This window comes from Miniopterus natalensis, chromosome 13, assembly GCF_054644295.1.
Source record: "Miniopterus natalensis isolate mMinNat1 chromosome 13, mMinNat1.hap1, whole genome shotgun sequence".
NCBI classification, from domain to species: Eukaryota; Metazoa; Chordata; class Mammalia; order Chiroptera; family Miniopteridae; genus Miniopterus; species Miniopterus natalensis.
In genome coordinates, this window is record NC_142093.1 from 53,827,605 (window position 1) to 53,842,685 (window position 15,081).

Below are 15,081 nucleotides of genomic sequence, written 5' to 3' on the forward strand. Positions count from 1 at the left end.
TCCCCGAGCTCTGGGAAGTCAGTTCCTCTCCTGCTTCGACCCCCACTTCCCTGACTTCTCCCTTTGGCCAGAAGCCAAGGCTGGCTCCCCATAGACCTTGGCCCTGGTCTGGTTCCCAGCCCCACAGCCACCACTGTGGGAAAACCCTGGAGCCTGGGCCGTCCCCCGCTGGAGGGGCAGCTGCCCCAGGACTGTGGGGAGGTGGGATGGTCCTGCCTGACTCAGCCCACAGGGAGTCTTCCCCTTTGGCACCCGGGTTTTAGCTCAATTGTCTCATCGCAGTCAGTTTTATTTCCTCCATTTTATTTGTCAATATAAAAATACTCAAATATTTACAACAAATAAATACGCGGGGACACAATAAGTTACACTGTTAGGAGCCCTCCTCCAGGGCTGGGAGAGGATATGCCATATCCACAGCATGCCTACCCTCTCTCCCCCTCCCCCACACCTCTCCTAGCCCTGTAAGAGAGGACAAGTATAAAAGACCAGGAACCCCAGGGCCAAGTGGGAGGCCCCTACCACCCTTCCCCCCAAACACACAGGAGGTTCCGCTCCCTCCCCAAAACCCTGAAAACATTCACAACCCTAGAAGCAGGACTTAGGCCCAACCCAGAGCCCTGCACTCCCCCCCCAGGGGTACGGCACCCTGCCCAGCCCACCCCCATATGTACATCCCTGCCCCTCCTGGGGACAGGTGGGGGTAAGAGAAGCAAAGTGATCGACCCCTTCCCCTTCATAGCTCCAATGACTCACCAGGAGGACCCCAGGCCAAGGGAAGACTCCACAGAAACAGGAAGACTGTCACAAACACACCCATGTGTACACACACACATACACACACACACACACACATCCATATCTCCAACTTCTGTCTTGAAGTTTTGGCTGCTGGGGTCCCACGTGTCTGTGATTCACAGCCCCTCACAGAGAGGAGGAAGACGCCTTCTGGGCGGCTGGTGCCTTGGTGAGCCACACCAAGTGGCAGTGCCCGTGCTGAGCAGAGCAGGTCCTCATGGGCGGGCGGGTGCTGGGCAGGATCTGTCCCAGTAGAGCAGGTGCCCACGCCATGTCCCTGAGGTAGCTGGTGCCTGTGCAAAAGTAGGAGCCATGGCTCCCAGGCTGCCCCACCAATGTGGTGGGGGTCCCTCATACCGAGGACTCCTCAGGATTGGAGTCTGGCAGGGGCTGGCGCTGATGTAGTTTCCGCCTCAGGTCGTCTGCCAGCTCGGGCAGGGGATGCCCAAGCCCCTCGCCGTGGTCCTCCCCGCCTAGCTGTAAGCGCACATAACCGTTGGCATTTGAGTTCCGCCCACCCCCAAGGTGAAGCCGAGTTGGGGATGGCAGGGGCTGGCCAGGAATGCCAGGAGGCGGGGAAGGGGGCCCAGCCCCAGGTTGGCACCGGGCGTGTCCAGGCACAATCTTGAGGGAGCCATCTGAGTAGTAGTAGCCAACAGGGTCCCAAAGTTTCTCATCAGTCTCGGGGCCAGGACGGAAAGGGGGGCTGGTGGGTTCCTTGGGAAGCTCCAGAGGGTACACCAGGGTCCTCTCTGCCGCCTTGGCACCTTTCTCCAGCTCCTCACGCAGCCTACGGCGCAGTGACAACACGAGCAGCAGCAGCACCAGGCACACGGCCCCCAGGGCCACGACAGCCAGCCACACCAGCCCCAGGTTTTCCAGGGGTGCCCGGGCCTCCAGCGTCAATGAAGGGCCCGCCACCACAGCAACCAGGTAGCCTTCAGCAGCCAGCCGTGTCCCCTGCTCCTCAGAAAAGCAGTGGTAGGCCCCGGAGTGGCGGGGCTGGGCAGCCATCACGACCAAGGCCTGGAGTCGAGCATCATAGAGGAAAGAGCCAGGCTGTTCTGCAGGCAGGTCCCGGCCCCCAAAGGTCCATCGGGCATGGGCAAGGTTGGAAGACAGGCGGCAGGGCAGCACCAGGTCTGTGCCTGCCACCACCGTGATGTTTTTGGGTGTGAGCCTGACTGCAGCAGCTGGGAGAGGAGAGGGAGCAGAGTTAGTGCAGGAAACCCAGGGCCAAGGGGAGTGCAGACACTCCAGCTCTGGCCCACGGCCCATCCCACTGCGAGGACGAAAGACAGCTCACCTTTCTTATTGCCACGGAAGTTACAGATGCCTGAGGTGTCTGAGACTGTCACTTGCTGGATCAGCAGGGATCTGGTTGGGGAAGCAGGATCCATCAACATCCCCGCTCCACACTCCTGCCCTCCCCTCCTGGTCCCAACAGGGGCAGAGCCCTGCTCACCCAGAGTGGCCACGCAGGGCCACACAGCGGCTTATATTGACACTCCAGGCGCAGTAGGGGTCCCGAGCGAGGACACAGTCTGCACAGGAGCGGTACTTCACGCAGTCGGCCAGGGGCAGCTGAACCAACTGCGAGCGGGAACCTGCAAACAGCAGCTTCTGCAAGAGAAGCAGTGGGCATAGGAGGGTCAGCCAGGCCCACACACAGCCAGGGCACAGCTGGGACTGCTGAGGGGCAGCACAGGGAAAAAGGGGTCAAAAGAAGGGAGAACTAAGGGTGGAAATCTAAGGACCAAAGAACGAATGGAGGTCTTACTACACGCCAGACACCATCCTAAGCACCTTATAGCCGTGACCTTATTAAAGAGAACAGCAGCCCTGTGGAGCTGAGTATAATCACAGATGCACACACGCACACACAGCTCCAGGCACACACAGCTCCAGTAGAGTATAAATAGTGCAGGAAGTATGTTTTCCGCAAGGCCCAGCAGCCCTCACAATAGTACCAGCATAGCATAAGGTGTTTTCCTGTTTGCATGGTGACCGCCATTCTGTTTTTCAACCAGACTTTCTTTCTACCATTATTCCATGTTCTGGGGAACAATCTGAGCCACGACAGACAGGCGAGCACATGAAAATCTAGGGTGCCATAACAGGACAGAAAAGTGTAAGATGCCTGGGGCACCTCAGGGAAGTGGGAAGGCATGGGGGTCAGGACTGGGGGGCAATGCGGCCAACGCAGGGACCTGGCTATATAAAAGGCCTACGGAGTGCAGGATCCATTAGGAACTCACCCCAAGCTAAGAGACGTGTACTTGAGTGCCTCCCCTGCCCTGAATGGGCCAAACACAAGACTAAAGAAGGTGGAGGAACTGCTGCGGGTGGGGCCTAATTACCTTGCTCCGGGAGAGGACCAGGCTTTTCATGGGCTCCTGGTCAAACACCTGCAGCTCTTCGATCAGGTGGACCCAGGGCCCCAGGCTCACGGCCTTAAGCAGCCAGCCGTCTTCTGGGGGGAGGGGAGGGTTGGGGAAGGACAATTGTAAATGAGAGAGCCCAAGGGCTCTGGGGCACCCCCAGATCACCCTCTCTAGGCACACAGGCCTTCAGCCAGCCTCCAGCAACTAGGTCTGCATGCCCATGTACCTACCTGTGCCAATGAACAGCACTGTATAGGAGGCTCCATCAAGCCCCGTGACCCGGTCAGCCACCACGTGGGTGAAGTTGGTGTCCTTCTTTACGAGCAGGGGCCGGCCCCAGCGAGGTCTCACCTGCTCCTCCAGCAGGGGGTGTTTCTTGATGAAGTTCAGGGTGTTGTCAGGCAGCTCCATAGAACTGCTGTAGCCGTTTTGACGGTGCCAGTCATCAATGCACTAAGGGTTGGGTTTGGGGAACAGTGGTCAGCCTATGGAAATAGCACTGGGGCTGAGGGCAGCAGTGCACCCCTCCCTGGTCAACTCACCGAGCCTGGCCGTGGGCTGGGTAGTGTGTCACTATAGCGGCCCCACTTCTGGGATCGCTCATGGTACTCCTTGAAGGGACCCTCGAACACCCTCTGAATCTCTTCCAACTGGTACTCGCAGACAGCTGACAGGTCCACATCACCCCTGTCACAGCAAGGGAGGACCCCAAGGGTCAGGCTTGGTGTCCACTTTACCCCAGTTCAGGGCATGTAGAGGGAAGGTGGGGCCCAGCATGAAGCAGTCATAGGCACGCACAATGTGGTGACAGCTCTAAAGTGCCACGGGGGGCAAGGCACTGGCCCATCTCCCACTGGGAGCAGATGCCCAACATCCTCCTTGGCTTCCAGAAAACTGGCCAGCCGGACTCGCCCAGAGGCCTGCACTATAAACCACCGCTAACCTGAAGCCCTGCTCCTCCCCAGCCCCAGTGATTCCTGGCCGGCTCACCATCGTGCCCGAAAAACTGCAAAGAAGGTTGTGTTCTGCCAGGAGGCGTCCTGCAGGGTGTGCAGGGCCTGCAGCTGGTTGAGGTAGAGGCGGCGGTTGGGGGCAGAGCACACCAGGTGTGCCTTCATGAAGGTGGTCCACTTCTTCTGCAGGGTCCGTGCACCCCCCACGTCTCCCTGGCAGATGACAAGGGGACATTGGCGGTCAGCCCTGCCCGGCCGGCAGGGACCCAGTGCTCACCGCTGCAGACTCCTGTACCTTGCAGACTCGGGCCACGCGGGCCACCACCTGCTGCATGTAGCAGTTGTACTCCAACGCCCGCTCGCTGAAGAAGAAGTAGACCTTGTCATCGTCCCCGGTGAAGCTCCCCACGCTCTCCGGGATGTAGGCGGAGCCGACAAAATGAGGCTCTAAGGGAAGGGGAGGAGGCTTAGCCAGGCCCTAGGAGTGCCTTCCCCTGCAAAGCTCCCCCAGTCCCCATGCCAGCTCCTCGGCGCTCACCATTGAGCCAGAAGGCCAGGTACTCCGTCTTCATGGGATGGTGGCGCCCCAAGTTACGCAGGATAATGGGCTCTGTGCCCAGGAAGTTGTTGAGTGTGGCCGAGTACAGCTCACCGTCTACGGAGACAGAGGGTCAGCCAGGCCAGAGAGATGAAGGTACTCAGGCCACATAGCCCTGGATGGGAACGAGTCCTGGGGGACACCCCAGCCTACAGCGGGGTGGGCCACTCACCCACAAGGAGGCCAGTGTGTCCCTTAGCTGGGTCATAGGGGCACTTCCCCTTTCCATCCTCAAAGGCTCCGCGCTCCAAGGTGAAGGTGACCATGTCCTGGGGCAGGGAAGAGACAGAGAGTGAGGTGCAGAAGGCCTGGCATCCAGAGCAGCACCAGGAGGGCAGCAGGAAAGTGCAGCACTCACGATGTAGGCACACTTGGGCTGGAAGGCGTAGGTGCCACACACGTACAGGTGGGACGCATTGTATGGCTGTAGGAAGCGGATGAAGTTGAAACACTCCGTCTGGGGAGAAAAATGGATCCAGTTAAAAGATGAGGGCCAGAGCCAAGCCGGTGCAGCTCAGTGGTTGAGCATCGACCTAGGATCCAGGAGATTGTGGTTTGATTCTGGGTCAGGGCACATGCCCGGGTTGCGGGCTCGATCCCCAGTCAGGGGTGTGCAGGAAGCAGCTGAGCAATGACTCTCTTAACATTGATGTTTCTCTCTCTCTCTCTCCCCCTCCCTTCCTCTCTTTGAAATCAATTAAAAACAAAAAAAGACGAGGTCCAGAGAAGGGACACAACAGACTGAGATCAGACCGGTACTGAAACAAAGGGAGCCCTGGACAGAGAGCCCAGCCAGGGGGAGCCCTGTCCCCTACCTCAGTTCGTCCCAAGCACCCACCTGGTTACTCTTCCCTTTCTGGATGCAGTCGGTCTTCTTCTCCACAGAAGCGGCCCATGAGATCTGGGGACAGGGAAGGGGCACATCAGCAACGTCACAGGTATAGACTGAGCACGTGCCCAAGCATGGCCTGTGGCAGCCACATGAAACACCAAGTGACAGTACATGGTCCTCGCTCCCTGGGATCTTATTTCAGTGGAGGACATAGGCCCCAAACGGCCCCATGGTAGCAGAACTCAGTGAGTGCTGCAGATGCTAAGGCAACTCTCACACTCTGCCAAAGGTAGCCTTGCAGACCCAGCAAGATTCCCAAAGGACAGCTTGACCAAGAGAAGCCTCTGGGGTCCTGCCTGTCACCTGCCTGTATGCCTCCCACTCCCCCACTTCTCACCACTCCTTGCAGCTCCATAGCCTCCACGCTGAAGGCAAACAGGGCCTCCCGGGCCCCCACATACAGGAGCCCGGTCTGCTCGGTGAGGGTCAGCGTCAGAAAGTCCTGAATGCCCGTTTGGGAGAATCGCCGCACCACGGGAGCAAGCTCTGCAGGGACAAGACGGCAGTGAGCAAGGCTGTGGATGGACAGGCCTTCCTAGGGCTCCAGGCACCCACCCCCCAACCAGTCTTCCTCTATACCAGAAATTTTCAACCACTGTGCCGCAAGGATTTTTAAAACATGCAATACCTGACTAGTCAGGGGCATTGACCTCTTTTCCCTTAGATTGTTAAATTAAAAAATGACAACAGGCAACATAACAATAGCCATCCTGTGTGAACGAATCCAAATTATACCTGGCTTTTTGTCAGATTGGCAAAAAATACAATATAATTTTAGTAATTAGTTTATGTGTGCCATGAGATGAAGAAGGTTGAAAATCACTGCTCTATAACAATGGTCTCCTGGGTCTGCTTGTCCTTGATCCCCAAATTAGGGCTAGCACCCCACAAACAATGCAGCCCAGTGCCCTGACTGGCAATAAAGGGCATTTCCTGAATTGCCGCCTGGCGGACAGCTCCTGTGGGCCTCCTTGGCCTTTTCCAGCCTGGGAGGAGGCACATCTGAGCTGAGCTGAGGAGGAAGGATATCTCAGCCACAGCTTCCGGCCAGAGGAAGCCATCAGACTTATGGCTGCCACTCTTAGGGTCAGCAGCACCCCTGGCTGCAGAGCTGGGCACTTTTCCTTCCCAGCTTCTGCAGTTGCCTCTTCCATCTTTGCTCTGCTGCCCTCTGCCCACATCAGAGTACAGCCAGACCCCCACCCCTGACCCAGCAGGGCAAGACATACAGAAGTTGTGAGTGCTCCCTGTCTTAGGAAACCCTCCACTCCACTCAAACAAATCCAGGCTGCCAGAGAAACCAGCACAATTGGCCACTGGTACAGGCAGGGATGGCAGGGGAAACCGGAGGCTGGGACCAGAGATAGTGCAGGGAAACCAGAGCCTGCGAGGGCTGAGAAGCCTTGCTGCCATTCACCATGCAGGGCACTACGACATTCATATAGTCACTGGATCTCTATGTTGGCTCCCAAGATAGCTGCTGACCTGTCCTCAGGGTCCCCTAAACCAGCTTAGTCTTTGGGGCCAAAGATGGGCCCAGACACAGGCTGGTAAGGGAGGGCTTTATTAGCACCTGAGTGCAGCCTGTGGGAGGTGAGCTCATCCCAGGTCCCCAGAGTGCAGGGATGATACAAACACCTGACATCACCTCTTGGTACAGGTGTGTGCGCACACACAGTAAGGGCTGTCAGGTCCTCTGTCCTCCCACATGAGCACGTGCACATACATACCCATCTAGGGCCTCCAAGCAGCAAGACTATCAGGACAGCAGAAGGGGTCTATTAGAGTTGATAAGGAGGCTCCTAGGGGGAGAGAGCTAGAAAGACTTGGGGGGCAACCTTGGCTTCATGCTTATGCTGGTTCAGATTTCTCTCACTAGACTCTCAGTGAGTGACAATTTCAGGAGTGAGGCATGGGGAGGGTGATGCAGAATGGTCCTTCTCCCTTGCACAATGGGGACTGCCCAGTCCTAAGCATCAGAGGTAGGGGACAGCCCAGGTCCTGAGCTGGACTACGAGTTCTAAGTCCCTAGAGCGACTCAGTCACACTTCTTAGAAAGCTGGGTCACATGCATCGGTGTGCCTTGAGCCTGACAGCAGAATAAAGCTGGCACATTCTAGGGGGCAGCCCCTTGGCATCTCTCTTTCTTCCCTCAGCAGCCACTGCGGGCCCCTCCGCGCAAACTGGTCTGTCTCCTCCGACTTCAGACACTCACCCCCAGAAGATACGGTCTTCCGGGGCACCAGGTTCCACCACACCTCAGCCCCAATGCCCAGGCCCCACAGCCCCGCTGCCAGCAGCCAGACAGCCCAGTGTGGGGCCATGGCCCACGCCCCGGCTCTACGCTCCAGGCCAGCTGCCCTGCTGGGGGAAAAGAAATGGGTCAGAATCATAGCCAGAGCAAACAGACTGGAAGGCACTTACAGGACAGAAGACCTGACCAGGCCTCCCCAGGAGTGCCCCAACCCCTGCCTTGCTCAGTCAGAGTCCCAGTCGCCTCATACCTGGCCTCAGCCCCCAGGCCTCCAGAGGACCATGGGGTCTCCCTGAAGGGGTGCAGCTGTTAGTTGAGAGAGAAGACACTCCAAGAAACCTCCTCTGGCCTCCAGGCCCTCCCCCACTCCCTCTCCTCAACAGGAAGTTGTTTAAGAAAATAAAAGAGGACCCCTCCCCCACACTCAGGCCTGACAGATTCGATGATTTCTTAAAATAACCTCTGGAAGCAAGACTTGACCCTACTGGGGTTTCAGCAGCCTAAGACCTAATTCTGAGACGTGAACCCCTTAGCAGGGTGAGAGGGTATGTGGTGGGTGGGCGGTGGGGGCGCTCCGTGCATCAGGCTCGGGGGTCCTGCCCCAGCCTGTCCCCTCCCCCAGCGCAGACAATGGCGGGGCAGAACCCGAAACCCCGCTCTACACCAAAAGGGCTGAAGCAGTCCGGGGGCTGAAGGGGCCCCGCTTCCCGAGGCCCCTTTGTTGCCTAAGAAGGGAGGCAGGAAGTGGGTGGGATGGGCGTGGAAGTGACCAGCGCCTCCTCCGTTCCTCGAACTGCCTCCGAGGGAAACTGCCCCTCGGGCTTGGGTCGGTGGGACAGGAGCCGCGCTGGGTCTGATCCCCCGGCGGCGCCCTCAGGGGGGGCGGGCCCGGGCAGGGGCGCGATGGGGCTCCCAGTAAACCGCGGGGGGGACAGCGCAGGGTCCGACGAGCCTTCCCACTCGGGGATCGCGCCCCCCGCCCGGCCAGGCCATCTGGGTTCATTTCCGCCGCTCCAGGCCTACAAGGCCAGGCGTACAGACACAGAACCCGGGGACCTGTTCACCCCAAAACAAAGGGTCCCCGCCAAGACCCCGTCCCTGCCCCCCATCCCCTCCCCCAGCTCGGGGATTTGAATGCAAACAAAGCAGCGGCGCAGGGAGCGTGCGGGAGACAGGCCTGCGGACGCCCCCTGTCGGCCTAGGACCCAGCGCGGGAAGGGCGGGGGACTAGGGACACGCTCACCCTGTCGGTCCCCAATACCCCTAGCCCTCCCTCTGCCCCTTACCCCAGGCTGGGCCGGACTCCGCGGCGCGCTCGGGTGCGCCGCCGCCACCAGCTCCTCCCAGGGAAATCGGGGCGGCCCCGGGGTGAGTGCTGGGGCGCAGGGTCCCGGCGGTGGCCCCTCGCCCTTGCCCACCCCGAACGGCGGCAGCAGGGCGAGCGCTACAGCCGGGGACAGGGCGGCCGGCTGAGCTCGGGAGCTGGCTTTCCAGGACACCCCGCCTCCCGGGCGGAACGGGCGGGGGGCCACGGCGGGGAAATCCGATCCCACAACATTGGCCTCGGTCCAAGCCCGCCCCAAACTTTCCATCGGGGTGGAGGAGCTGGGAGCAGCTCGGGGGCCTGGAGAGGATCCCGGCCGCGGACCCGACAGCACGAGAGACCCCTCCTCTTAGCCCCGCTCCCCGGACTAGTCCTCGCCTCCGGACCCTCTGGCTGCGGGCACTGCTGGCCCAGCTCCAAACCCCCGCGGGGGGCGCAGGAAGGATCTCGAGCGGACAGCTGTCCCCCACTGCCCTTCCCTGCGTCCCTAGATCCTGTCCCTCGCGTGAGGCGGCCCCTGCCCGGGTCGGGGGACAAAGCAGCGCTCCGGGGCTCCGCGGCTTGGGGCGCGCGCCGCCCTGGCCTCACTCACCTCCTGCTCGCGCTGGAGTCCCCGGGCGCCGCCCTCACGCTCGGCTCCCACCCCGAGCCGCCCCCGCGCGCGCCTCCTCCGCGGCCCGAGTGTCACAGCCGCTCGGTCCGAGCTCGGCTCGGCGCCCCTGAGCTCGGGCTCCGCGCGCCACCGCGGCGGGCGCCGGCTCTTTCTCTTACGGCCGCACTCCGCCCTCCCCTGACGTCAGCCGGGGGGGTTCGGGCGGAGGCCGAGGGCGGGCCCCGAAGGCCGGCCCAGGAGGGGGCTGCGACCCGCCCGCCCCGCTCGGCGCCCCGGGCTTCAGCCCCACTCCCGGCATTGTCAGGGGGAAGCGGACTCACCCGGCCTCTCCGAAGGTCTCCCAGGCCCACCGCGGGCTGGGCGGCCGGGCTCGGGAAGGGGCCTCGGGGCGAGTGTCCGAAAGAGGGGCGCAGGGGAAACCTGGCTTCTCCTCAGGACAGACCGGAGTGGTCTGCCTTTTGGCCCCGACGCCCACTGGCCCCTGCAATCAGACTGCACGGGCCTCCCCAGCCAGGAAGACCCCTGTCTGCGAGACACCGGCCCTTGCTTTTCGCGCTGCAGGCACAGGGACCCACTCGGCGCCCCTTGCCCAGCTCCCCGTGACCACCTTCTATCCTGAGGGCACAGGGCCTACCCCCAGAAAATGACTCCTTTTGTGCCACTGATAGGCTGAATAACAAGTGACATGAGCTCTGATGTTCAGATGAAAGGGGCTGAGGGCAGCAACGCTGGAGAAGATCTACCACCTCCAGAACCGCCGGTCTCCGCCCACAGCCGCTCGGAGAAGTAACTGGTAGCTCTGGCCTCCTGGATGTGCTGGGGTGTCCTTGCCAGCTAGTCCTCCAAACTGGGAATGTGGCACCTGGAGACAGATGCCACTTCCTGGCCAGGGGCAGAGGGCAGAGGTGAAGAGACAGGCCCAGAGGCTAGGGTGGTTGCTTTAAGCCACCTGCAGCCCTGCGGGGTTGGAACACTTTAGGGCCCCATCAGCAGATCTGGATTATAAATCAGTCCAGACAGAAGCTTTTGTTCTGGGTTAAAACTTGGCATCTAAAGAGCAGAGACCAGAAGAGTAGTGGAGATAACTGGGGAGGCAGCTCAGTTTGAATTCAGTAACAACTGGGTCTTTGCTGGTGCACATAAAGGCCCGTTCTCCCCGCCGGCCAAAGCCACATTTCCCGGCTCCTTTCCACCAGAGAAAAAGCTGTGTGGCCGTGGAGATGCTGGAGATAGGGAGCAAACCAGCCAGCTATTAGCATGGGCTGGGCAGTAGGCTTTCTGCCTCAGCAGACAGGGAGGGAGAGGAAGTGTGTGACCCCAGTAGAGTCATGCCCAGTGTCTATTTAAGTGGAGGTGACCAGATATGCAGACCCCCTCACCTTTGTTCTGTACTGTAGACTTTGCGACCTGCCTCCACTACATTTTCTTTCACTCCACCCTGAGGACCGCTTTTGTAAAAGTAGGTATTGTTTTTCCCATTTCGTAGATAAAATGAGTCTCAGACCTGCCCGAAGTCACATAGATATGAACAAGGTCAGAATGTTCAATCAGGCCCTGGGACTCAAAATCTATCTTTCCACTAAGTCACAGTGGGTGCTGATAACTTTTAGCTCCCAAATGCTCCATTTCCTGCTGTTTTTCCTCACCTTCCAGCCCCTCCCCCCCATTAGGTGTGAGGGTTACCAGGCAGAGACTTGAGCTCCTGGCTCCACCTGCAACATAGCCCCAGTGGAAAGTTTCAAAAGCTGGTTTGGTTTCAGTGGCAGGGACAGTCTTCCATACCCCAAGGTAGGCTTCTGTGTTCTAATAACACATTCCAAAGAGCCCGTCCCTACCAAAGGCTCCCCAAAGATAGGGCTGCAGCTCCCCACACCCCTTTCCCACCTGCGCCCATTTCCGTCTAGGCTCTGTTCATTTCCAGTACTGGCCTTTTCCGTGGGGGGGTGAGCAGGGGATAGTTTCCTGCATGACTACTTGCTCATGATTCATACTTAATATAAGCACAACTAGTCAAAAATGAGGATTTCTGGTTCTTAAATTAAGAGAAAATTTACACCAAAGCAAAAAAAAGAAAGGCTCTTGTATCTATCCATCTCCTTGGGGTCTGTCTGGCATATTCTGTGGAGGGTGCCCACCCTCAGCCTCAAACTCTGACACTCCTACTTGCCCCCTGTAACTCAGCTGCTGAGGCCACGTCAAAGAAAGACAGAGGCACTAAACGCCTTCTGAGGTTTGCTCAGGATGCACTGGCAGCTGAGGCTGGCCCCAGGGGTGGGCCCAGGAGTCATACCTGAAAAACAAAGCTCCTCTCTCCCCACACATGGGTCCTGTGCCATAGTAGCCCTCATTTAGGCTCCTTACCCCCTAGCTCTTCTGAGACAGCTTTGTGACAGGAGGGGCCAGGCTTCACACAGGGGTTCTCCGCTCAACACTGCCTGGCTACTTCCCGGGAAGCCTGGGGCTGCTCTCAACCCACAGGGGGAAATGAGAAAGCCTGGGTCAGCCACCCTTCAGGGATCTGAGGGCCTAGGGGCTGAGGTCAGTAGGGACATAGGAAAAGGACTTCCTCTCTACTTCCTCCTGAAGGAGAGTTATCAAAGCCACCCACCTGGGAAGCCTTTCCCTTCCCAGCCCCTCCCTGCCACCATCACCAAAAGGAAGCAGGAAAACATCCGTCATCACAGCCCCGGATGCTGCTTTTCCAGAGGCTTCAGTCAGGATATCCCTCAGCCTTTCCCCAGGGGCTCTATCGGGAAAGGGCAAGTGGTGCCCGTTCCAGTACCACTGTGGAATTCTTGGCCTAGAGCAGGCTGAGTTTCTAACTGGTCCCAGACTAGTTATAGAAGATCTGGTCTGCTCCTGGCCAGTTCCAGAGAGGGCCCATTACACATCCCAGGGGATGGTGTACGCCCTTGGGTGACCTCAAACTGCACACCTCTGCTCAGGTTACAGCTAGGTCTCTGGAGGGACTGAGTCGTCACCAACACCTCTTCTCTCCTTGGTGTCTATTTCTCTCTGGGGGATGAGTGTGTTTGGGGCAGTGCAAAAGAACCAGGACTGGGGAGCAGGGCTCCAGACGTCTCCGCTAAAGGACAGCTCCATCCCTTTCTCAGGGCCACAGAGAGACCTGGAAACTCCCCAGTTCAACCCCTTAGACCTCCCAACTCCTTCTCTGCCCTTGGCAGTGAAACAAAGAAGGGAAATTACAAAGGTGATTTCCAGGTTTCCAGAGCAAACTGAATGGTTGTGGATTAACTGCCAGGATGAGCAGTGTCAGAAGCAGGCAGCCCTGAGGGAGGGTGCAGGAGGCTGGCTCTTTTATCGGAGTATCTCAGGCCTACCTAATGCCCCTGGGGCCTCAGTGGTACCTCGGCCAAGGGGACCTGTGATGTGGCCAGGAACAGAAACTAGAACTCAGTCAAGTCACCTGGGCAGCCAAGTGACCCTGGCAGAGGATTTCTTCCACCTCTCACTTGGCAAAGGCTGCAAGGTAGGGAGGCGTCCTGCATGGTACCCAGTCCTCTGAATTATAGATGCCCCCTAGCTCCTAGCATTCTGGGGTCCCAGAGAGGGAGGCACTGTGTCTTAATCAGGCCCAAGAAGTGATGGGGTACACTATGGGTCTACAAATTGAGCTAGTTGCTCTGAAGGTCCTTTATTTTGGGGGAACCTCTCTCCTAATTAGCCCACCTTCCCCTGACCTCAGTTGCTTGTAAGAGCAAAGGAGAGAGACACGTCAGCAGAGAAAATCTAAGCACCCGCCATGGTGACGCTCCACTGGTAGACATTAGGGCTGAACTGAGGAGTAGGCACAGACTAGTTGGGCAGGGGTCATCCTTTGCTTCCTATCTACTTCTGTGGCCCCTGCAAAACCCCATCCCAACCCAGGAGGAGTCAGGAGGGGCAAGACCTAGAAATGGATTCTCACGATTGGAGGAGTGGAGAGAGGGAGAAAACAGACACCCAGGGGTGTCCTGGGGGTATGGAAGAACCACTTGATTCTCAAGGGGAACAGGTTTAAGACATCCAGCATCCTGTTAGGGATCAGCACCCACAAAACTCACCTCGGGTAAGGCTGAGGGAAGCAAAACCAGTATCAGGCATGGCCCTAAGTCTGGGGAGTTGATTTCAGAGCTCAAGAGTAAACTGAACTAAGTGTAAGTACAGCTTTGATCCACTGTCTCACTCTGGGGATCCTTCCCAAGGGGTGAGGGAGAGTGAGGAGTGGTCCCAGACTGGGTCCAAATACATGCTTCCCATCCTGGCTGCAGGGGGTTTCTAGGGCCACAGGAACAACTGGTCCTCCTTGGAGATTTACACACAGCCCTCTGCTGCAGGGCAGCAGGGCCCAAGCCCCAGTCACATGACTGTCCGAGGTGAGTATTCAGCAAACTGGACGCTGAGCACGGGACCTCAAGACAGGGATTGCAGGAAATCATCTGAACCGCTGATGTGAAATTAGACTTTAGTGTGCACAAAGAAACCTCACATTAGCGACAGAGAGAGGAAGGAGGGCGGGAGGACTGTGGCCCTGGAAGGCCTTGGGTGAAGAGGACAGCCAGGCGGGTGGGGAGGGAGAGCTGGGGGAGGGGTGGTGGGCAGGCACGGAGAGGCAGCATCCCTTGCCACTGGGGGCCAGGGCAGTGATGGAGGCAGGCTCTTGCGTCATCAGACTGGTCTTCCTCTGGCCTCTATTCTTTGCCTCCTCCAGGTCCATGGGTCCTGATCACTCCCTGCCAGAGCCAAGAGCCCTGGGCCACCCCTGCCCCGCTCCATTAGATGTCTTCCCAGGGGCTGAAGTGCTGGGCCTGTGGCAAGGTGAAAAACACGGTGTGGTTACCCTGGGCCCTGATGCTCCCTGGTTCTCCAGTGCCCATTCAACATCCACGACAGCCCTCCCCTGTGCCAGGTGCTGAGTGACAGGACTCCTGGGGCTTAGCCCAGGCAAGGGCAGCTGGGCAGCCGGCCACACAAGCACATCTCTGCCTGGGCTCCCTCCCCTCGCTGCTGCTCGCTGCTCACAGTCCCAGGGAGGTGTGAAAGAAAGGTGGGCCTGCCTCCTGGCTTGGCCAGGCCACAAATCACTTTTTTTTCTTTTCATGACAAACATGGTTTCCCACCAAAAGACTAGTGTGATCTAGTTCCTTGGGGACTGAGGGTGAGGTTTACTCTCCAGCTTTCTCAGGGACTTGCGAAATCTGAGACCCAAGCCACAGCCTGTGGCAACGTGTCAGCCCCAAGTCAGAGGTTACAGGGAAAGGACAA

The 15,081-nt window shown here is 58.6% G+C and overlaps 2 protein-coding genes across 4 annotated transcripts in view; both read right to left on the reverse strand.

Moving 5' to 3' along the window:
* Positions 1 to 102: 102 nt before the first annotated feature.
* On the reverse strand, positions 103 to 9,593 carry SEMA4C (semaphorin 4C). 3 transcript variants are annotated; one of them, XM_016221670.2, is made up of 15 exons: positions 9,166 to 9,593; positions 7,841 to 7,989; positions 5,963 to 6,111; positions 5,572 to 5,634; positions 5,092 to 5,190; positions 4,906 to 5,002; positions 4,674 to 4,790; positions 4,431 to 4,582; positions 4,173 to 4,348; positions 3,725 to 3,869; positions 3,413 to 3,635; positions 3,159 to 3,271; positions 2,264 to 2,421; positions 2,105 to 2,175; positions 103 to 1,991 (listed from the first exon to the last, which is right to left on the reverse strand). In XM_016221670.2, exons 2-15 carry the CDS (start codon positions 7,947 to 7,949, stop codon positions 1,150 to 1,152), a joined length of 2,514 nt encoding a protein of 837 aa, XP_016077156.2. In that variant the 5' UTR covers positions 7,950 to 7,989; positions 9,166 to 9,593; the 3' UTR covers positions 103 to 1,149. The 3 variants fall into 3 exon arrangements, with proteins under 3 accessions (XP_016077156.2, XP_016077154.2, XP_016077153.2); XM_016221668.2 differs by lacking the exon at positions 9,166 to 9,593 and having other exon boundaries at positions 3,159 to 3,268; positions 7,841 to 8,681; XM_016221667.2 differs by lacking the exon at positions 9,166 to 9,593 and having other exon boundaries at positions 7,841 to 8,680.
* Positions 9,594 to 14,591: 4,998 nt separating this feature from the next.
* The window catches only part of FAM178B (family with sequence similarity 178 member B), an 84,086-nt gene continuing 83,596 nt past the window's right edge, over positions 14,592 to 15,081 (reverse strand). The window contains exon 16 of the mRNA XM_087823771.1: positions 14,592 to 14,624. Within this exon, the coding sequence (XP_087679897.1) occupies positions 14,592 to 14,624 (33 nt within the window). The remainder of the gene's footprint in view (positions 14,625 to 15,081) is intronic.